The sequence below is a fragment of the Armigeres subalbatus genome, chromosome 3 (assembly GCF_024139115.2).
Source record: "Armigeres subalbatus isolate Guangzhou_Male chromosome 3, GZ_Asu_2, whole genome shotgun sequence".
NCBI classification, from domain to species: Eukaryota; Metazoa; Arthropoda; class Insecta; order Diptera; family Culicidae; genus Armigeres; species Armigeres subalbatus.
The window spans coordinates 73,541,242-73,564,499 of record NC_085141.1 but is presented as its reverse complement, the minus strand read 5'-3'; the positions used below and the strand labels follow the sequence as shown (position 1 = coordinate 73,564,499).

The 23,258-nt window shown below is 40.2% G+C and overlaps 1 protein-coding gene across 1 annotated transcript in view; it reads right to left on the bottom strand.

The window, feature by feature from the left end:
• Nucleotides 1–476: 476 nt before the first annotated feature.
• Nucleotides 477–23,258, bottom strand: part of LOC134219893 (circadian clock-controlled protein daywake) — a 40,758-nt gene continuing 17,976 nt past the window's right edge. Inside the window, exons 2-6 of the mRNA XM_062698789.1 lie at nt 2,512–2,592; nt 1,896–2,136; nt 1,623–1,756; nt 974–1,123; nt 477–893 (exon numbers count right to left, since the gene is read on the bottom strand). Coding sequence (XP_062554773.1) covers nt 745–893; nt 974–1,123; nt 1,623–1,756; nt 1,896–2,136; nt 2,512–2,584 — 747 coding nt within the window. The 5' untranslated portion in view covers nt 2,585–2,592 and the 3' untranslated portion in view covers nt 477–744. The remainder of the gene's footprint in view (nt 894–973; nt 1,124–1,622; nt 1,757–1,895; nt 2,137–2,511; nt 2,593–23,258) is intronic.

Here is a 23,258-nt window from a genome sequence, read left to right as displayed (position 1 = left end):
AGGTCATATGGTAATTGCAAGTGCCATGCCTAAAATTGCAGCAGTTTATGCACTGTGTGAGTGTGTATGACAATCCACGCGAAGCCTGACCTACTCAAAATTGTGTCGAATCCAACTCATTTTTCTTAAAGATTATTTATCCCAAAAATTTGTTGGGATGATTAATTTTTAGCATATCCAAATGTTGGAAGATCATTCTTCACTAAACCATCATTTTACACAAGTAGTATCTTTTATTCAATTTATGCTTTGTTGCATTATATGAGAAAGTGAGTCGAAATCGGCGTAACTGTCAGTTAGGATATACTCAGTAGGTTGGACTTAGCGTGCATTTTACTTTGTATTACAATAATCACGTTTACTTCGACCCATATCTCATTTAATGTTATTGCGAAGACAATAAGGTTTGTAAATATCACGTTATTGTAGATAAACTATTACCAGATAAAGTAATTGGGAAGAAAAGAACTTACACATTTGTGTTTTCAATATTCAATTTATTAAATAAAAATGTTACAATTTTAACAGTATTTACACCTCTCGGAAGCGTTTCTCATCGCGATATGTTTACCGCTCTGTGCCATAATGTATGCAATAGTTAATAAGTTGATCACCATTTTGCTAAAGTTAAACTTAGCGTTTTGATTTAGATTTCCCTCTGCAACCTACAATCATTTTTGTTTGAAAGTATTTTTTTGTCGCTTACTCTAAAATCGCTCTGACTGAGCAGGAATGTCCCAAACATTATGGGAATAACACCTCCTCTGGGAATCGTTCCAGAATTTTGTTCCCCGTCCGCTTGAATATCCTCTGGAGGGCCTTTTCGATCAGTGGGATCAGCTCGTGGCTCAGAAGGGAAAAGTTCTGGTTGATCGTTTGGTTAATTATTTCACCTGAAAGCGAAAGTTGTATTGCGTCACGTTTGTCCCTTCGATGGCGAAGGGTGGTTTCAATGTGCACGAGTCCTGCTCACCTAGCACGCGATCCCCACCGAACAGGTTTTCCAGCTTGATTTTCCCGTCGCCGACCTTGATCTTGATGTCCAACTTGGCAAGCGAGAGGTGATTCCTGCCGTTGATCACTTTTCGGTCTCCCTTGATGCGCACGTTGCCGAATCCTTGCGCTGTGTGGGGGAATGGGAGATGTTTACGTTAATTGTTTCAATTGTTTAAAAAAAAATCCAAATGCGGTAGATAAAAATATCGAACATTAAAAAGGAAAATGCCTAGACCAGATTTAAATTTAGAAACTATCCACGTTTTCTGAAGACCGTGTTAGTTATATAGGGGAACTACTCCTGGAATTCATCTCATGACTCCGGTATTCATCCCATCAAAAACAAAGCAATGAAAAGCAATTTGATTTGTTTCTTATTTTTGTGATTTTTTTAGCAGGGAGCACGCATGTTGAAAAAACAAGCAACAAAATTAGTTCTGTGTTTCTTTGTTTCGCGTTCAGTGAGATGGAGATCGGGACAGTTCCCCTATATTGAAATTGTTTTTGAGCGTATTTTTTAAAACTTGTTGAAAACAATACGTGAAAACCACAAATCATTGTATAACCATGAGATTCGATCTATAAAAGTATGAACAAAGGCTGATTAATTAGCAACAAGCACTTACTGAAGTTTCCGGTGAATTTGCCGGCGCCCTTCACTGGCAGTAGAAGAATTCTACCATCCACTACGTATCGTCCTTCGACGTACAACTGAGGAAGCTCCAACTCGAAAGTATAAACTTTGCCGTACTCAACCACACTGAAATAAAAAATATATGATATAATGAGCCAATTACTAATACCTAAACATTAATTTGAGATTTAAAAAAAAATGAGCAACAAGCATCATCATCATGCGTTGTAATAACTTGTCGAAAGGAGTTCGGTTCATTATTCACTTAAGCTTCTTCAGACGATAGTTGGACGGGCCGTAGGCTTTGATGTCCTTGGCCGTAATGCTGATGCCCTGACCGGGTACACTTTCTGCCACAATTAGGTCCCCCAGGTTGATGGGTTCGATGGCGGGTATGTCCAGCTCCGGAATGCCCCGTGCCAGGTAAGGTCGCAGCGTTTCAATCGATTCCTTCATACATTCGGTCAACTTTGGGTCCTCTTTGTGGCACACGTGCAGGTATTCGGCTAAAGAAGGGTAATGAGATGAGTGTTGAATTATTAAACATACTGTATCGCATTGGTAGCATGAGAGCGGATCTAAGGTTTACGGTTTTCTAATATCGTTGAACTCAGCTCACGCTTTTGAAGGTTGAATGGGTTTTGAGAAGCAGAAAAAAGTATCACTTGCTCTGAAACCTTGACTCATGGTTTTGGATAATGGCTAATGAAGATGGCTATTGGTACGGATCCATTCTCAAATAACCTTAAAGTTTTGAAATTATAACTCATTATTATCTCTTTTTAGGATGTCTAACGACAGGAAACATTTTTGCCTTCAACAATTTTTTTTACCGATTTCCCTTGAATATGTTTTGTAAAAGCATTCAAAACGTTACATACGTAGATCAAGTGATCGAACAGATTCTATTGAAACTAACACCACAAGGGTCCAAGAGAATGGTGACGCCCACATTTTGTGATCTGCAATGATAAAGGAAAGTGAAATTGTTTAAATATCAGAATACGTTTTTTTTGTTGAAGGTATATAATAGATGACAAACTAAAGAGCACATTACGTGGTCTAACTATGAAAGCTCAGTTGTAAAATGATGCATGACACATGTTTACCGGCGCATATAACAAGATGTATTGTTCGGTTAATAAAATGTCTACGGCCATAAAGATCTTATCGCAATGTAATTGCGATCATATTGCTCCATCCGGATAAATCTGGCAACAAAAGTTACCGAACACAACTTTATTGCAGGTTATCAGCGACTGCAGCTCAATACAGAAAGCGTTATGACTGATATCGTAATTTACTTACTTCTGATTTTCTGAAAACAAACTTCAGGTCAAAAGGTGCATATAATTTGAAATGCACGTGAATTATGATTTACAGCAAGCAGATCCGCAGGCCTCGCGCGAAATAATCCTAGCAATCATATACTGTTGTTACTTTGAAACTTATAGATGTAAGTGTAAGATTTTTGCTCAAAACATATACAAATTTTTAACTTGATCCAATTATTTTCTGATCATGAATTGATGAGTTCAGCCTTATACCAAATTTAAAGGATCCTTACTTTCTCATGAGTCTATCTCCATCTACTGGCAGTACAAACTAAATACTATAGCTCTCATGACATCTAGCCTCAACTGGACCTCATTCGGCAAGGATGTGCATCTTTAAGAGCGCGGATGTGCATCGTGAACAAGAAGGTTGTGGTTCCCCATAAACCTGACTAAAATACTAAATGTGATATCATCCTGCTGCCCAACCAGTTCTGAACTGTTGAATTTTTAAAAAGGTTAGAAGTTCATCCAGATAACCCGTTTGGTTTTTAGATTATGTGAAATATGACATTCTACCTGTTCCTTTCCAATGGAAGTTCGTAACATTAGGACTTATTTACCACTAGTCGACCCGGCAGACGTTGTCCTGCATAGTAGGCGAAAATGCGGCTGCCCATGCGAAATTTCCATACGATTCATAATTTTAGTTATTTACGATTTACTCAACTTACTACAGTCGACTCTCCACATCTCGATGTTCTATATCTCGATATCTCTCCCTATGTCGATGGTTTTCTTAATCCCTTCAATTTACATACATTTGGGCATTCTATATCTCGATAACCTCCCTATCTCGATATCTCTCTATCTCGATGTGTTCTGGTCATATTTTGTTCAGGATTCTCTCTCCCTATGTCGATATATTCATATTTCTAGGCTACTAGACGATTTTTGGACAATAACATTACAAGAACAACAAGAGATGACATTTGTTTTGTTGTCATTTTTCATAGCAACGAACTTTTTTCAATCTAGTGCCCATTTCAATTTTCCTTCCATTCCTCGATCTCTCCTTATCTCGATGGTCCCTTCAATATCGAGATGTGGAGAGGCGACTGTAATGATTTTCGACTGAGGAAATATCATATAAACCCGTCGGAAACGATAACGGACATATTTGCTGAAGGAATGGAGAAAATCTATCCAGCCGTTTTCGAGTTATGCGGATACGAACACAGACCATTTCATTTTTATTATATAGGGAAAAGACGGCGTTGGCAGGTTTTGTTCTATTATTGGCAGGGGGGTTTTTGTCGACCAAATTTTATGAAATTTGGCCACAATATTCTTTGATATGCAAAGAATGTTTAGGCCAAATTTGAGCTTAGTCGGTCATAAAAAACCCCCCTGCCAATAATAGAACAAAACCTGCCAAAGCCGTAATTCCCCCTAGAAGAAGAAGAAGATTTCACTTAGTTTGACGAAATTGGCAAATGTGTGGCTGTTCGGCTAGGAATGTTCTTTAGTAGATCACTGATGTGGTTGGTCGCAGCGATATATAGCGCAGCGTCCAATAGATTGACAAAAATAGTATAGGGTGTCACATGGTTTTTTTTTCATTTCTATGTACGAGAATTTCAGAAAAAAAATCAAGCGCTGCTAACAGTGCTAACGGGTAAGACGGTATAATATGCCCCCCCCCCTTCTAAGACAAACTTATGATAAATTTTTACTTTTCAATGCAGTTTATGGAAACTTTGTATTATTTGGTAGTACACTAAGTCGCAAATGCATTGCCTGTGAGTAGTCTTATAAAAATATTATGGAGAACACGTAATAATGCTTTTTTGAAAAGTCCGGAAAAATGGATTCAAAAAGTGCCTGGGCAATACGCCCAGCCTTAACCACAGACGTTTCATAGTCCTTCATAAGTATTTTATCTATCCCATAATAAAAAAAAGTTACAAATCCTTATGTGTTTGACATTACAAAACCAACATAAGTCCATTTGAACAGGTGTGAATTACATTTCAATATTCTCCATATCATTTGGAAGCAACTGTTGCTCGCTGCGCTTAATGCATACCTACTGGTCGATCGCTGCGCATGCATACTAGTCGACCCGGCAGACATTGTCCTGCGTAGTAGGCGAAAATGCCCGTCGTGATCTGCCCATGCGAAATTTTTTAGTTTTTCACGATTTACTCAATTTTACTTATGATTTTCACATGAGGAAATATCATATAAACCCGTCGGAAACTATAACGAACGTAACTGCTGAAGGATTGAAGAAAATCCATCTGGCCGTTTTCGAGTTATGCGGATACGAACACAGACCATTTCATTTTTATTGGGCTGCGAAATGGTGAGTTGACATCCGGGAAGGGGCGCCTAACATAGCTCTGGTCCTCACAAGTTCCAATACTCACGCTTCCACGGGTCTTCCGATGACAATTGACCACCAGCTAAGGGTTGCGTACTTAGCTGGTAGTGCAGCCTGGGCACTGTTGTCCTTCTGACATCAGCTAGAGTGAGAGGGTGCGTCCTGTGGGGTCTGCCTAGGATGTGGTGGGGTTCGACAGTGGGCTCTGTTGAACTTCTATAAAAAGCTGCATGTGTCCCCAAGCAGGCCCTATCAAAGCGACCGTGTGCCGCTCAAAGCGCACTAGCCTAGTCCTGGTGTTGGGTAGGACTTTAAACAAATTTGACCCGACTGATCGAGCGTCTGTCCACCAAGGAGGTGCGGCTCCAACAGCGTCTGTTCTGGCATCCAGCGGCTGAGTATGAAATGCTATTCCCCGGAAGCTATACCTAAGATGGCAGCCCCATCCCGGTGGATAGGGAACCTTGGGCCAACAACCTACTGTTCCCGAAACATCAATTTGTTCGAGAATCCGATAATGAAAGAATACGGACTGATTTTACGGCGACGACTCTTAGCGCGAAACAACGGACACGAATAGGAACATGGAACGTTTTAACCCTAGCCCAGCAGGGTAAATTGGCACAACTTGCCAATGAGGCACGCCGCATGAAGCTTGAGATCCTGGGACTGAGTGAAGTCCGTTGGCCAAACTTTGGAGAACACAGAACGCCGTCGGGACAAGTTCTGCTATACTCTGGTTTACGAGGTGAACACGCTCCCCGGCAACGCGGAGTTGGCTTCCTACTAAGCGCTCAGGCACACTCTGCGCTTATGAAGTGGGAACCTATAAGTGAAAGGATAATCGTTGCCAGATTTAGAACACGGGTCCGAAACCTTACTATAATCCAATGTTATGCGCCAACCGATGCTGCCGATCTGCAAGACAAAGAGAACTTCTACAGTCAACTCAATGCCGTCGTAGATAGAATTCCGAAGGGTGATATCAAGATCTGTTTGGGCGACTTCAATGCGAAGATCGGATCCGACAACTCGAACCATGAGCGCATTATGGGACGCCATGGTCTCGGAGAAATGAGCGAAAACGGAGAGCTGTTCGCAGAATTTTGTGGTAATAATGACATGGTGATCGGGGGATCGCTCTTCCCTCATCGACCGGTTCACGTGGGTCTCCCGTGACGGCTTTACAGAAAATCAAATCGACCACATCTGCATCAGCCGAAAATGGAAACGGAGCCTTCTTGATGTACGGAATAAACGTAGTGCCGATATCGCGTCTGATCATCACCTCCTCATCGGCGAAATACGCCTGCGCATTGCGCGGATTCGTCGGCAGGAGGAAAGAGTTGGACGACGATTCAACACACGCCGACTGGAAGATGCCACGGTGAAACGGTCCTTCGTTGAAGAACTGGAGACGCGTGCTGCAGATATTCCGGAAGGTGGCAGCGTGGAAGACCAATGGACCGCCATCAAGAATGCCTTCATCGCCACCAGCGAGAACAATCTGGGCGAACTACGCACCCAGAGAAAACAATGGATCACCGAGGAGACCTGGAGGAAGATAGAGGAGCGAAGAGAAGCCAAAGCCGCGATAGAGCGATCAAAAACCAGAGGAGCCAAAGTTCTAGCCCGCCAACGATACGCGGCTCTTGAGAAGGAAGTAAAACGCTCATGTTGACGGGACAAGCGAGCGTGGGCAGACTCTCTGGCCGACGAAGGAGAGAGCCGCCGCAACCGGGGACATTCGCCTCCTCTACGATATCTCACGACGCTTAAGCGGGGCGAAGATGAATGCAACGATGCCTGTGAAAGACGCGAATGATCAGTTATTGACCGACCCAACTGACCAGCTGAAACGCTGGTTTGAGCACTTCGAACAACTTTTTCAAGTGCCAGCCAGGCCATCACCACCTCGGCATGATCTGCCTAGGATCCGACGTATAACACGCGTCAATACCGAAGCTCTATCACTGCTAGAGATTCAAACAGCCATCCAAAGCATGAAATCGAATAAAGCCCCAGGGGTCGACCGCATATCAGCCGAGATGCTCAAAGCTGACCCCATGACATCCGCTCAACTACTGCATCGTTTATTTCATAATATCTGGGACACGGCAACTTTCCCGGTCGACTGGATGCAAGGTATCTTAGTAAAGGTGCCCAAAAAGGGTGACCTGACTGTATGCGATAACTGGCGAGGCATTATGTTGCTGTGTACCGTTCTCAAAGTTCTGTGCAAAATTATCCTAGCCCGGATTCAGGAGAAGATCGATGCGACTCTCCGGCGGCAGCAAGCCAGATTCCGTGCCGGAAGATCCTGTGTGGACCATATTGTCACGCTCCGCATCATTCTGGAGCAGGTCAACGAATTCCAAGAGTCCCTTTACTTGGTATTCATTGACTACGAAAAAGCTTTCGACCGTCTCAATCACGAGAATATGTGAAGCGCCCTGAGACGCAAGGGAGTTCCTGAGAAAATCATCGGCCTCATCGAAGCACAGTACGAGGCCTTTTCGTGTAGAGTGCTGCACAATGGGGTCCTGTCCGACCCTATCCGGGTCGTAGCTGGTGTGAGGCAAGGATGTATCCTATCACCGTTACTGTTCCTCATCGTAATCGATGAGATTCTGGTAGGTGCGATTGACCGTGAACCAAACCGCGGGCTGTTATGGCAGCCTATAACCATGGAGCATCTAAACGACTTCGCATTGGCTGATGACGTTGCACTCCTCGCGCAACGGCGTTCTGATATGCAGAGTAAGCTCAACGACCTTGCCGAGCGCTGCTCTTCGGCAGGTTTAGTCATCAACGTCAACAAAACCAAATCGTTGGATGTAAACACGGCGACTCCTTCCAGTTTCACAGTAGCCGGGCAACCAGTGGAGAATGTTGAAAGCTTCCAACATCTTGGTAGTCAAATGGCGTCGGACGGCGGTACCAAGATCGACATAGGCGCACGGATCAAGAAAGCAAGTGCTGCCTTTGCGAGTTTAAGAAATATCTGGAAAAACAGGCAGATAAGTGAACGCACCAAAATACGAATTTTCAACTCTAACGTGAAATCTGTGCTGTTATACGCTAGCGAAACATGGTGTGTATCAGTGGAGAACACTCAACGGCTGCAGGTGTTCATTAACAGATGCCTGCGGTATATAATTCGGGCCTGGTGGCCTCACAACTGGATCTCAAACAACGAGCTCCATCGTCGTTGTCACCAGAGGCCGATAGCAACAAAAATTCGGGATCGGAAGTGGGCGGAAACGAAATCTGTAAACAAGCATTAGACTGGAACCCAGCGGGACATCGCAGCAGAGGCAGACCCAGAGGCTCATGGCGGCGAAGCCTCAATAAAGAAATAAAAGAAGTCGACCGAAATCTAGCCTGGCAACAGGTTAAAGCGATAGCCGGGCAACGCTCAGGATGGAGATCTTTCAAGTCGGCCCTTTGCACCACCGGAGGTGTACAGGATCCGTAAGTAAGTAAGTATATAGATTTACCACTGAGAACAGTTATTTTGTTGCCCAACTGAGTGTTCCAGTACTAGTTTTGCGAACAGTATACTATACTAGAGTCGCTCCAGAATGTTGATCAAACAAACATTAAAAGTTGCATCAAAACTGTAACTTTTTGTATTTTGCTATTATTTTCATTTTGTAATACTAAATACTTCCACATTCACATAGCATGTTGGTTTTACAAATATTCAAAGGTACCAACTGATTTTTACCCTTAGTTAGTTATAGTTTTCTAGAAATCAAGGGGGCGTTTTGGCCAGTTTGGGTCATTATACCGTCTTACCCTACTAGAACAGTTAAAGCTAACCCACTATTGAAATATGTCTAACTTATTATTTACATGTTTTGATAGAATGGTTGGCAACAACAACTCAGAAATGCGATGACCGATCAGGCTAGTAGCGAAAATAGACTGTAGGATCTTGATTACAGCTAAACCTCTATGAGTCAATGTTCTATGACTCGATATCGACTCATGGAAGCAAGTACCCGACCAGTTAGTCATAACAAAATTTTATCTCAATTATATCAATATGTGTTACAAATAACAAAATTTGCAATAATTTTGTTATAAATTCTCGGTCAAAAATGGAGGAAAGAAAAGTTTTATGATCGTCATAACATGATTATAACATAATGTGTTATGTTTATTTATACCGAAAAAAATTGCCTACATTTTTGGTAGATAGGAATTGGAAAGAAAACGAAGGAACCACCTTCAGTATAGCTTGAACCTACATTCTAAGTTGAACCAATTGGGCAAAGTTAATTGCCTACATTATGGATAATCATAATCTTTTCAATAACATAATTTGTTATAGTATAAGCTATTTTCGCCACTTTTTATGTAACACATCGAGTTATATTTTTGTTCAATTAATAACATATTTAGTAATATTTTTGTTAAAACTAGAAGAGATTTTGTTACAATTTTTGTTATTTTAACTACTAATGGTACATGTTTTATAACAACCGCTGTTATGAAAAACTGCTGTAACAGAATAACAAGTTCTGATATAAATCTGTTACTATGTACTGGTCGGGTACCCTGTGAGAAAAAATAATTTTAGAATCAAGACATAGTTTGACGTTTATATTAAGGACTGTGTGCTGAAAAGAGGAAGAACATCGTACGCATTTTATCGACATCTTCTGCCACCCTTATACTTCTGTTTTTAATGCCAATTACACCACCTGAAAAAAATGCCAATACTTGAAGTTATTGATCATTATTGATAATCACCCATATTCTTGTTTACGTACGAACGCGCATTCGAACGAAAGTTGATGCGCATTCTCGTTTACGCCAGCAAAAGCAAATAGGGAAACGTTTCGAACGAATCGCATTCGTTCGAAAGTTTCATTCGTCCGTAAACAAGAATAGGGGTGAATAATAATTAAGCAAACTAACAAATTTTTATTATTTTTGTACTTGTTCGTTATTCCCATTGCAAATACATTTTATTATATTCTACCCAATTAACTATCAATTTTTTAATTCATTTTAGTTTAATTTTATTAATATTCTTTCCTTACCATATTGAAAATATTTTTGCCTTTCTCGTATACTAAGTATACGTAAGGGCTATATTTTCGCTCCAAAACCAAACTTTTTATAGGAAGACCTCCAGACCCATAGTGTTACATACCAATCGACTCAGTTCGAGGAATGAGTTGATGTCTGTGTGTATGTATGTGTGTGCGCAAAAAGTCTCGGCCATGTCTAGACACTTACTCCTAACCAATTTGCTTGCATTCGACGCAGATGTCCCATGGTTTCCTATTGAAAATTAGCCAAGTTGGACTATGGGATCAGAAATTACGGCCAAAATACTATTTTTTACGCCAAAAAGCATGAAAAAGCCTTTTCCAATGACGTTTATTTATATTAAATTCGAATGATACTATTCTTAAATCTTTTCGAATGATTGATATGATATGATTGAATGATTGAATTAAATTGATATTGATATTTAATCTTGGAGAGAAAAGTATAATCAGTCAGCGGAAGTTAAGAAAAGACTAAAATAAATACTCCCCCTGAACAATTAGAAATTTTCCATAAAAAAATTGAAAATTGCCAATAAAAAAATCAGGGTATGAGCAATAAATAAATATAAAATTATTTTACAAAATGATCAATAAAGAGCTATAATAAAATAAGAAAATTTCCATAGAGAAATATAAAAAAGCAATCAAACTGTGCTTTTTTCCATAGATGACCCCTTCTTTAAAAGCGTTTAAAGTTCATGTAAACTTTCATCAGCTTTATTGCTTTCCTGTATTTTTATGGAAATTTTCTTGTTTTATTATAACTCTTTATTGATCATTTTGTGGAATAATTTTATATTTATTTATTGCTCGTACCCTGATTTCTTTATTGGCAATTTTCTATTTCTATGTTATTGCTTTTTATTGATTATTTTGTGGAAAACTTTTAATTTTTAGGTAAAAAATATATTTATTTTGTGGAAAATTTTGTAATTGTTTATTGCTAATATTGATTTGGAAATTTTGTATTTTTTTCGTGGAACATTTTCATTTCGTTATGGAAAATATTGCTTTTATAATTGCTATTTTTGCTTTTAAAAGTGCTTATTTATTTTTATTTTGTGGAAAATTCTTAATTGTTTATGAAAATTTTGTTTTATTTGTGGAAATTTTATATTTTTTTATTGCTCATACCCTGTTTTCTTTATTGGCAATTTTCTAATTGTTTATGGAAAATTTCTAATTTTTAATGGAAATTTTATTTTGCTGCCGTTAAGAAAACCCCATAATCCGGTATCATCATCGGGGTGAGAATGCACCAGCGCCCTTACCAACAGTATGGAAGTCGGATAACAAAATCGTTAAAAAAAAGGTCCTTTATAATTTAGTTTTCATGCCCTCAGATACATCCCAAGAAACCAAAAGTTCGGATAACAGTACATTTCTGGCTTAATCAGCATCAGGAGAGATCCTGAATAGAATTCTATTCACTTGCTTTACTTATGGATCCTGTACACCTCCGGTGGTGCAAAGGGCTCCATCCTGAGCGTTGCCCGGCTATCGCTTTAACCTGTTGCCAGGTTAGATTTCGGTCGACTTCTCTTCCCGCTGGGTTCCAGTCTAATGCTTGTTTACAGATTTCGTTTCCGCCCCTATGTAGAGTGTGGCCGACCCAGCCCAACTTCCGATCCCGAATTTCTGTTGCTATCGGCCTGTGGTGACAACGACGATGGAGCTCGTTGTTTGAGATCCAGTTGTGAGGCCACCAGGCCCGAATTATATACCGCAGGCATCTGTTAATGAACACCTGCAGCCGTTGAGTGTTCTCCACTGATACACACCATGTTTCGCTAGCGTATAACAGCACAGATTTCACGTTAGAGTTGAAAATTCGTATTTTGGTCCGTTCACTTATCTGCCTGTTTTTCTAGATATTTCTTAAACTCGCAAAGGCAGCCCTTGCTTTCTTGATCCGTGTGCCTATGTCGATCTTGGTACCGCCGTCTGACGCCATTTGGCTACCAAGATATTGAAAGCTTTCAACATTCTCCACTGGTTGCCCAGCTACTGTGAAACTGGGAGGAGTCACCGTGTTTACATCCAACGATTTGGTTTTGTTGACGTTGATGACTAAACCTGCCGAAGAGGAGCGCTCGGCAAGGTCGTTGAGCTTACTCTGCATATCAGTGCGCCGTTGCGCGAGGAGTGCAACATCATCCGCCAATTCGAAGTCATTTAGGTGCTCCATGGTTATAGGCTGCCATAACAGGCTGCGGTTTGGTTCACGGTCAATCGCATCTACCAGAATCTCGTCGATTACGATGAGGAACAGTAACGGTGATAGAATACATCCTTGCCTCACACCAGCTACGACCCGGATAGGGTCGGACAAGACCCCATTGTGCAGCGCTCTACACGAGAAGGCCTCCGTACTGTGCCTCGATGAGGCCGATGATTTTCTCAGGAACTCCCTTGCGTCTCAGGGCGCCCACATATTCTCGTGATTGAGACGGTCGAAAGCTTGTTCGTAGTCAATGAATACCAAGTAAAGGGACTCTTGGAATTCGTTGACCTGCTCCAGAATGATGCGGAGCGTGACAATATGGTCCACACAGGATCTTCCGGCACGGAATCCGGCTTGCCGCCGGAGAGTCGCATCGATCTTCTCCTGAATCCGGGCTAGGATAATTTTGCACAGAACTTTGAGAACGGTACACAGCAACATAATGCTTCGCCAGTTATCGCATACAGTCAGGTCACCCTTTTTGGGTACCTTCACTAAGATACCTTGCATCCAGTCGACCGGAAAAGTTGCGGTGTCCCAGATATTACGAAATAAACGATGCAGTAGTTGAGCGGATGTCATGGGGTCAGCTTTGAGCATCTCGGCTGATATGCGGTCGACCCCTGGGGCTTTATTCGATGTCATGCTTTGGATGGCTGTTTGAATCTCTAGCGGTGATGGAGCTTCGGTATTGACGCGTGTTATACGTCGGATCCTAGGCAGATCATGCCGAGGTGGTGATGGCCTGGCTGGCACTTGAAAAAGTTGTTCGAAGTGCGTTTCAGCTGGTCAGTTGGGTCGGTCAATAACTGATCATTCGCGTCTTTCACAGGCATCGTTGCATTCATCTTCGCCCCGCTCAAGCGTCGTGAGATATCGTAGAGGAGGCAAATGTCCCTGGTTGCCGCGTCTCTCTCCTTCGTCGGCCAGAGAGTCTGCCCACGCTCGCTTGTCCCGTCGACATGAGCGTTTCACTTCCTTCTCAAGAGCCGCGTATCGTTAGAATTCTATTCAGCTCACTTTTTAAGTAGTTAACCGAACTATCAAGTTCACATTAAGTTATTTTCAAGCTTCTAAAGTGGATATCGAAGTTCACAAAAAAGTTCGGTGAGAGTCCTATACGGTGAGTTCATATTTAGCTATTCAGCTAGACAATGAACTTAAAGTGTACTTTACAAAATAAAATATAAACCAGAAGGCGATGTACCACAAGAACCACTTTTATTATTTTTTCAATGATTGTTCGCTAGAACGTAGATGCTGCACGCAAAAAAAAAGCGTTCATGAGTTCGTGAACTAACGAGTTCATGGTGTATTTTTTCGGGAACAACAGTCACGGACTCGGGAATACAGTCACGTTTTCTGGAATGTTCTGAAAAACGTGACTGGTGTTCCCGAATCCATGATTTAAATCACGGTGTATTTTTGCTGGTTCACGAATTCGGGAACGCTTTTTTTGCGTGTGTTGTTATTTAGGCTGCGAGAATCCACGTGACGATGCGCCTACCACAAGTATTAAACTCCAGTTCTCCTCTTATAATCCGGGATGCGTACCACTGCTCCATATGACCGACATATGAAGTGGCAAAATGTGGCAAAGTGACTTCATATATGACACTTGTGTCAAAGTTCACCATAAGTTCAATTAGGATAAAATGTGAACTAGAAAGTTCGCAATAAATGTGAACTTTATGTCACAAAAAGTTCATATACCGAACTGATTCTGAATTTCAAAGTTCACGAAAAGTTCGTATGGAGCTTGATTCTGAACTTTAAAGTTTATAAAAAGTTCATGTGGACCTGATTGGCGGCTTTGAACAGTTTGACGTTTGTTTTGTTTTTGTAGCAGTGTGCCTATGCTCAAATTCGTACAAGGTATTATTCAGAACTGTTTGTACTTGTGAAGTGAAAAAAATATTTTGTGAACTTTTAAGCCAACAACAAGTTAAGCTTGTGCTATCGTGGCGTAGCGTGGTGTGAACTTTAGTTCGAAATAATATTGATTTTTAAAGCTGATTAGAAGTTCGGTTAGTACTTGAACCGAACTTCTTGTTAGAAGTTTGGAACAATAACTTAAAGTAGCATAACGTGAACTTAAAAGTTCAGATGAGAGGAATAAGCAACTTTTTTTGAACTTTCAAGCTCATTAATACAGGCATACCTCGATAGTACGTACACCTCCGTAATTTTAGTGTACGTACTATCGAAGCGTACGTACTATCGAAGCAAAAAAATACCGAACAAAAAAAATTTTTTTTCGCCTTTCTATTTATTTGGGAGTGGTGTAATGTTTATAAAACCGTTCGGAAGCTAAAATTTCGATACAAGGCTCTGTATCCTAAGCAAATTTATATTTGATATAGTACACAACGGACCAGCATGACTCAGATTTTTCTTGAAATGGTTCCTACATGTAGCATTGCGCAAAATTATCGTCCTTGTAAATGTGAGGCTATTGTGCTATTGTTTTTATGAAATATTGTATGTTAATGCTTCGGAACATCCATAAATTACGTGATATTTGTGACGTTTCAAAGATATGTTACACATCATGCATAATAATGCATGTTACTACAAAAAGTGACGATTGGGGGTGGATCACAATATTTTTACGTGACGTATTTTATGGATTCCACCTATAGATTTTATGTAAATGAAAAGTTTTAAGGTTGTCCTGGACTGTCACTGTCGTTGCGATTCTATTTGCTCCATTGACGTTTCCTTACCAAAGCGATTTTAATTTTCTCGTTTGTAGAATCGTTTATACCTTTCTCGTACAACAATATGTAACGAAAAGGCTATAAACTGCAAAAACGATTTTTTGATAGGAGGCCTGGAGGGCCGACTTTTATACACAGGATTTTGTTTTTACACGATTTTTTTCGCTCGTATTTTTGATCGTGTGACTTCAATTTGCCACCAAACTCTTCGCAACATGTTTCAAAAAATCCAGAATAAATCAAAGAAAAATCACATGATAATTAATATACGTTAAACATTTAGGATGAGTGGAAAATTGAGAAAATGTAAATCGTGTAAAAACAAAATCCAGTGTATACTTGATCGGTATCAGCTTGATGAATTGAGGTACCACAGGTGTTTGTCGATAAAGTATTTGAATCTAAATCATTGGATGTTGATCTACTCACAAACTGCAACTAGCGTGGATCTCTAGCCAAAAAGTGCGACGTGGGATAATTTTTGGCAACATGGCCACTATTCAATACATTCTCGGCGAAACATAAAGACACTTTTTTTTCTGAAAATGTGGGTTTGTTCTTCAGGAAACTAAGGAATTACTCCAAGAACACCCTCTGAAATTCTACTAAAACTTTTTTCGTATTTTAATTTGAAATTATTTTAAAACTTTATTTGAAATTTGTTTTGATATTCATAAATATTTTCCTCTGAAAATTCCTTAGGAAATTCATTCAAAAAACTTATTTTCAAATTTCTCTTAGATTTGTTTCAGATATCCTTCTTGGATTTTTTTTCGGAGAATATCTCCAGGAAATCCATAGGTAAATTCATCAAGATTTTTCGAAACTCAAACTCAAACGAAGAAATCCAACGCGATTTTTTTTTCAAAAATTACTGTTTTTACTCCTATTCTTCCTGAAAAAAGAACTTGTGGGAATTCCGAAACGAATTCCCGGATAATTCTTGAAGAACTTTTCGGGGGTACTTTAAAAGAGATTTCTGAAGAAGTTCTTCAAGTACTTATATCTGGGGAAATTATTGGCGGATTTTTTGGGGATACATGGAGGAATTTCTGAAATAAAAAGTGAGAGAGTTTCTCGAAGAATTTTCGGGGTTATTGTTTTAAGATATTGCTGCGAATTCCTGAAAAAAAATTCTCGGAAAATACTGAAGGGCATTTTGGATATTTTTTTATAGAAATTTTAAGCAAAGTACAGTAGAAATTTGTAGAATGGCTGCAGGATCTTCCGATTCTTAAATAATTTCCAGAGGAATTTCTAGGGGAATTTTTGTAGGTAATTCCGAAAGAGTTTTGACCAGTGGTGGAAATCTGTGAACCTTGTTCATAAAACAAAAAGTAGGCCATGCAAAATACTCGCGAACACTTGTTTTGCCTTTTCTTGCCTACCTACTACTCGCAGAGAAAACAGAAAAGCGAACCCCGAAAAATGTTCGTGGAGCTTCGCGAGTCATTCGAGTTATTGCAAAATGTCATAAACCAACCTCGGAACATGATTCTCACGGATGTCCGAGCAAGAACACATTTCTCGCGCTTAGTTTCAAAGGGGCGTAACTGTATAGATCGATCTAATTTCGTCGATGTTTTCATTTTATTATTGTACTGAATTGCGCTAGTTTGTCGATGATTTAATGGTTTGGTGTGATAAAGGATGATTGTATCTTGCACCAGAAACAATAATTACGTTTGAAGCTTTTGAAACAATTGAGTTATTAACAAAATATAAAATCGATTAAGAGAAATTGATCAATACAGTTACGCCCCTATGAAACTAAACGCGAGAATTGTTCATTATTTTTGTGTTTATGTCAAGTGAAATTTCTCCATTTTATTCGAAGTAACCTCAAATATTCGCGATCGTGATTTTACTCCTGAAAAAATACTGCCTTGCTTTTTGTCATTGCTCTGCTCGTACACGCGAACAAATTAAGCGCTAGAAAAATGCAGGCAGTAGGTTCCCACGAGTATGGCATTTCTGGTAACAAACACTCTATTCTTCCCTACTTAGCCGTGCGGTAAAACGCGCGGCTACAAAGCAAGACCATGCTGAGGGTGGCTGGGTTCGATTCCTGGTGCCGGTCTAGGCAATTTTTGGATTGGAAATTGTCTCGGCTTCCCTGGGCATAAAAATACCATCGTGCTAGCCTCATGATATACGAATGCAAAAATGGTAATCTTGCTTGGAAACCTCGCAGTTAATAATTGTGGAAGTGCTTAATGAACACACTAAGCTGCGAGGCGGCTTTGTCCCAGTGTGGGGATTTTTTTTTTATTCCTTTCTTTATTTGGTAGGCACTCTGTGTTACTTAACCGCTACTGTGCCGAGATCTACTGTGGTATTCTGCTGCCAGAATCCACACAGAATCTATTTTTAGATTTTCCATTATTCATTGTTGTTGTCGTTGCTGGTCCATCTCACCGTGAGTCCATTGTGTGCATTTGTCCGTGTCGTGAATCCAATGATCGTTGCGCATTGTTCGGTTGCCATTAATCCAGGTACGGTGGAGGAATGCCTCCGAGAAGAACAATTTGTCAGTCGTCATCAGGCAGTCGTAACGGTATGGGCGCTCCCCAATACGCCACCGTATAGGCTGCGCATCCGGCGACTGACGAGGGTTTGGTGGAGGGGCTGGGAATCGAACCCATGACCATTCGCTTGTAAGGCGAACGTGTAGCCAACTACGCTACGGGACCCCGCTCAGTGTGGGGATGTAGTGCCAATAATAAGAAGAACAAACTTTTCTTACACGTGAAGCGAGTATTTCCAGCACTGGTTTTGACGAAATTTAATTTTGCATGGAATTTCCAAGAGAATTCCCGAAGAAAAAAGGGAACAATTTTCCGGGAGAGTTCTTACAAGAATTTCCGGAAGAATTCCCGGGCGTAAGTATCAAGGGCTTCCACGTGAGTTTCTGAAGAAATTGAATGAAAATTTCCGGAAAGACCTCGAAGTAATTAATGGAGAGATCTTGATGGAATTGATTCACGCTGACTTACGCCGCCGCTAATCACCACCACGTCACTGCCACTGGGTGAAAATGATCTAATCACGCCTCACCGTCGATAAAATTTCAATCGGCGCGCAGGTCTTAGAATATTGAGTTAAATCATGTATGGAATTTTCGACCAAACTACCAAGGTATCCCAGGATGAACCCTTGGGTTGAACTACTGTTCCAGGATAAGCTTCTTCGGAAATCCCAATAAGACGTCTCAGAGGAAATTTTCGACCAAAATTTTTCCTCATTTTAGTAACGTTGCTAATTTGTTTCTCAAGAAAAAAATGTGGAACTAAACGTAATGTAAACTTAATTAAATAGTAAAATATCTTGCCGAAGATTCAATTTTATGAATCACCATTCCCATGATGGAATTAATTTACTCCTCGGGGAAATATTTTCTGGTCTATCAGATGAACTAATGCTTGAGGAAGGGTTCTAGAACTGGAACTAATTTCCTTGATAGATAAAATAATTCATAAACATAATAATTGTTCAATTAAGTGGATAGCTAGTCTGCTTTCTATGAAAATCATACCCATACAATTTCAATTATTGCTGATAACACTCTTATGCCGGTGACAAACTCACGCGAGTGCATGAGCGAACGCGTCCAAGACAAAAGAAATCCTCTTGCTGATATTCTGCTTTATGAGGGCTTGGACGCGCTCCGCATCGCTCAGCTGTTTCAGATGTTTCTTCAATTGTTCAAAATGATAGTATAATATGTGTTACGTAAGACTATCAAACATTTATGACACGTTGCTTTTTTCAAAGTGTTGCTACTAAATTTGCTATAACCTCACGATGGTGTTAAAATCAGTTGTGAAATTATTACGTAACATATGAAGGACCTCGCATGTGCCATATTCAAATTTTTACTAAAATCGTACATAAAAAAGAACGAAAAAAAAATTTTTTTTGTACGTACTATCGAGGTAAAATGTACGTACAATCGAGGGTACGTACTATCGAGGGTACGCACTATCGAGGGTACGTACTATCGAGGTATGCCTGTAGTATTAATTGAGAGTTAGGTTCGGTTAATGAACAATGGAGCTATATTCGAACTAAATGTGAACTTCTTAATTCGATCCTCAAGTCTGATCTGAAGTTTTGATTGCTGGGAATTAAATCTATTCTACAAGCATTTCATGCAGTTCGGTAGCTGGGATGATGGAATTTTGAAACCATTTGTTGAACTAATTGGACATATACCGGTGTAAGCAGACTACTGACATCCTATTGTTTAGGGCCAATTTCTTCACCTCCGCTCAACTCTTAAGCGATGCTTACCCATACGATTAAATCTGGTTTAAGCACTAAGCGGAGGTAAAGAAATCGGCCCTTAGTTCATCGCCAGATCGTAGTCAGGATGTCCTGGGTACATTTTTTCATACTGCGTTTCAATGATGTCTGTTAATGATGGCCATGTTTGTTAATGATGATGACATCGCGCTTGTCACAGGCTCGGGTGTAAGCGATTCTTAGTCAACTTTTCAGAAACAAAGTAAAGTGTGAGTTAAAAGATAACGAGTTCTGACCAGAGCAGTTCAAAATATCTAGTCACCCGCTTATTTTCCGGCTTAATCCACTTCTATCACTAGCGCCTCATACGCAACAGTGTATAGGCTTTTGCGTTAATTTGTCAGTAGGGAATGGAGGGGAATGTTAATGTGTAGTTATTGTTGCAGCTAGAGACCGAGAACACCTCTGCGTTTCAAAAAAAAACATGAAAGGCAAATTTGTTAATTAGGTAGGGTAGATGAACGAAATATAGATCGAGGATTCACCTTGGAAAGTGATGTAGCCAGCGATTTAATCCGCCCCCTCTTGCTTATAAAGCAGCAACAGTAGTCACTAGATCACCGAGCGCATAGCGTTTGGTCGAAAATGTCTTTTGGCCGAACATTGATACTTGATACTGGATGGGCTACAGCTCTTCGATGAACCTACGCCGAATGGAGTATCCTTCTCCACTGGACTCGATCCTGCGCCAATCGCTTCCAGTCGCCCTGAACATTGAGCGCCTTAAGTCCTCTTCAACTGCAAAAAGCCATCGTGTACGCGGCCTTCTACGAAGCCTGCGGCATCTTCCGGGTTCTCTACTAAATATTATCTTCGCTTGACGTTCTTCTGGCATACGAACAACATGACCAGCCCACCGTAGTGTGCCGTGTTGTATAAGCCTAATAATACCCAGCCCTTCATACACTGTTCCGAATCATAACAAGCCATGATAACAAATTTATCAAACTTGTATACAAGTGCGAAAAAAACAGAATCGGATACGCAGCTATCACAGAAAAGTGATTATTTTCGCTTTGTTTTCGTTTATTTTGTGTTCAGGAGCCGCACAGTTGTGTAGAACAAGTTGAAATGCATCATCAGAACTAGTGCTCCCCGCGTTTGGAGCTTTTTAAAATAAATTTATCATGGGGTATAGGCCTCCGAATTAGTGCTTTATCATGACAGCTTGCGAAAAAAGTCTCTCACGGTATGCTATTATCGTACCTATATATATATAGAGAGATGATAGGTGAGATACTTTTTATTTATCTTTTGAAGTCAATCCCTGCCAGAAACCAATAAATGACATAAAATTCTTGATGCCAAGCTCTTCCCTACACGCAAACTAACAGTTCATTTTGTTAAACTCACGTTCTTTAGTTAATATCCACTACAAAGTACCTTGCGTGATACATTCGTACATAAGGAACTGACCCTTGACACTGAACTGCTATCACTTCGTTAAAATACATGTGTTCTTTGCAACCATCCGGTGACCCCGAAAACCGGCCCCCAACGCAACTAACGAGAAACCGAAACAAATCAAACAAAAGACTGTCCGAAAAACACAGCTGATGAGCCGGTGGAAACCGGTTCAACGGTCAAAGTGCTGCACCGCTTACCACGCCTTCTCAACATATTCGGTTTGCCTTCGTGCAAAACTAAGGTTCACCTCAAAATTCCGAGAAAGTTAATCTCCGAGCCGCGTATAGTGACAACGCAACGTCTAGGATTGGGCGTAAATTTCTCAAACGATCCAAGAATAGCAACCGGAGGGCCTTCATCGGCCAATGAGAGCACCGGATCTCTAATCACAGTCAGTCACCACAAGTGCAACTGCAGAATCAGACCGATCGTCAAAGGTTTAATGCACCCTTATGTGGTAAACCTTGAACAAACGGTGTGCCACAGTTTTGCAAAGTGCCATTCTAGTAAACATTAATGGTGGCAACGTGTGTGTCACCCACAGACTGCAGCGTTAAAACCAATCATCTAATCAGAAGCACGTGGCTGGCGGATTGAAAGCAACAACCATCCACGCATTGGGTCAGTGGAAATCTGAAGGTTTTGTTTGGTTTGATTTAATTGATTTAAATGATCATAGTAATATATTAATACACAATTTTTTTTATCTTTATTAGAGTGATTTTTTTAATATTAAGTTCATCACTGAGCAATTCACCTATTGGTGACGGTTCTCGTGCCTTATGCTGTAACGTCTTCAGAGGTGGCAATGGGTCAACGCTCTCACCGACTGTCTGACGATCGGATAACAAAATCGTCTCTTATAATTTGAATCATTTGTTTGAGAACCTGCATATATCTTTTTCTTTCTTCTTCTTCTCCTTCAATGGCTCTACATTTCAACTTCGCCGGCTTTTCAACTTAGTACACTGGATTTTGTTTTTACGCGATTTACATTTTCTCAATTTTCCACTCATCCAAAATGTTTAACGTATATTAATTATCATGTGATTTTTCTTTGATTTATTCTGGATTTTTTGAAACATGTTGCGAACAGTTTGGTGGCAAATTGAAGTCACATGATCAAAAATACGAGCGAAAAAAAAAATCGTTTAAAAACCTGTGTATTCTATTAACATTTCCATAGTTATTAATTGAAAGCTTTCTATGCCCGCCAATGCATGAATATCAGGGTGGTTCAAAAAATCGATTTTGCTCCACAATGCTCATCTTATTCTTTACCATGTTCTGAGTGTCCTATGAAAATTTGAGCTCATTTGGATTAAAACAGATTTTGCACAAGCCGTTTCAAGTTTGCATGCAAATTAGTATGGGGAAATTTATTTTTTCATTATGCTGTTAATGACGTTTCCCCATTAAGCCCAGGTTAAAAGAAAACCTACATAGCTGAAATGGGTACTCAGCCTTTACCCAACGAAAACCGCATGTTGATTATTCGTCCTAATAATTAGTTATCGATTTTAAGACAGGTTGCGAATCTTTAGTCATGATCGTAAAACTTCTTTGAGGGCATCACTGAAATGTGCAGTGCAACATAGAAGCCTGAATTTGTGTGTGCTATCTTTCGCGCCACGAGCAGCAATGCTGCCTGTTGATGAATTATGCAATTAGCTCCAGAAAACCACGGTATAGATTAAATTCGATTACTAATTATTGGAACGAATAATTGAGATGCGGTTTTCACTGAGTGAAAGCTGTTGAGTATTCCTTTTAGCTATGTAGGTTTTCTTTTAACATGCGCTTGATGGGGAAGCGTCATTAACAGTATAATGAAAAAATAAATTTCCTCATACTAATTTGCATGCAAACTTGAAACGGCTTTTGCTAAATCAGTTTTAATCCAAATGAGCTCAAATTTTCAGAGGAAACTCAGAACATGGTAAAGAATCAGATGAGCACTGTGGAGAAAAATCGATTTTTTGAACCACCCTAATGAATATGTATCTTGTGTGGCAAGTACAATGGATACACTATGCCCAGGGAGTCGAGAATGTTTCCAACCCGAAAACATACGAGATCGGACCGAGAATCGAACTCGCCATCTCCGGATTGGCAATCCAACGCCTTTGCTCGCAAGGCTACTAGAGACCCTCTGCATATATCTATTTTACACAATTTCGAGAAAACAGCAAAAAACGGTTTTTGATCAAATTGGCACCCAATCTTTCGATTTCTTCGATACA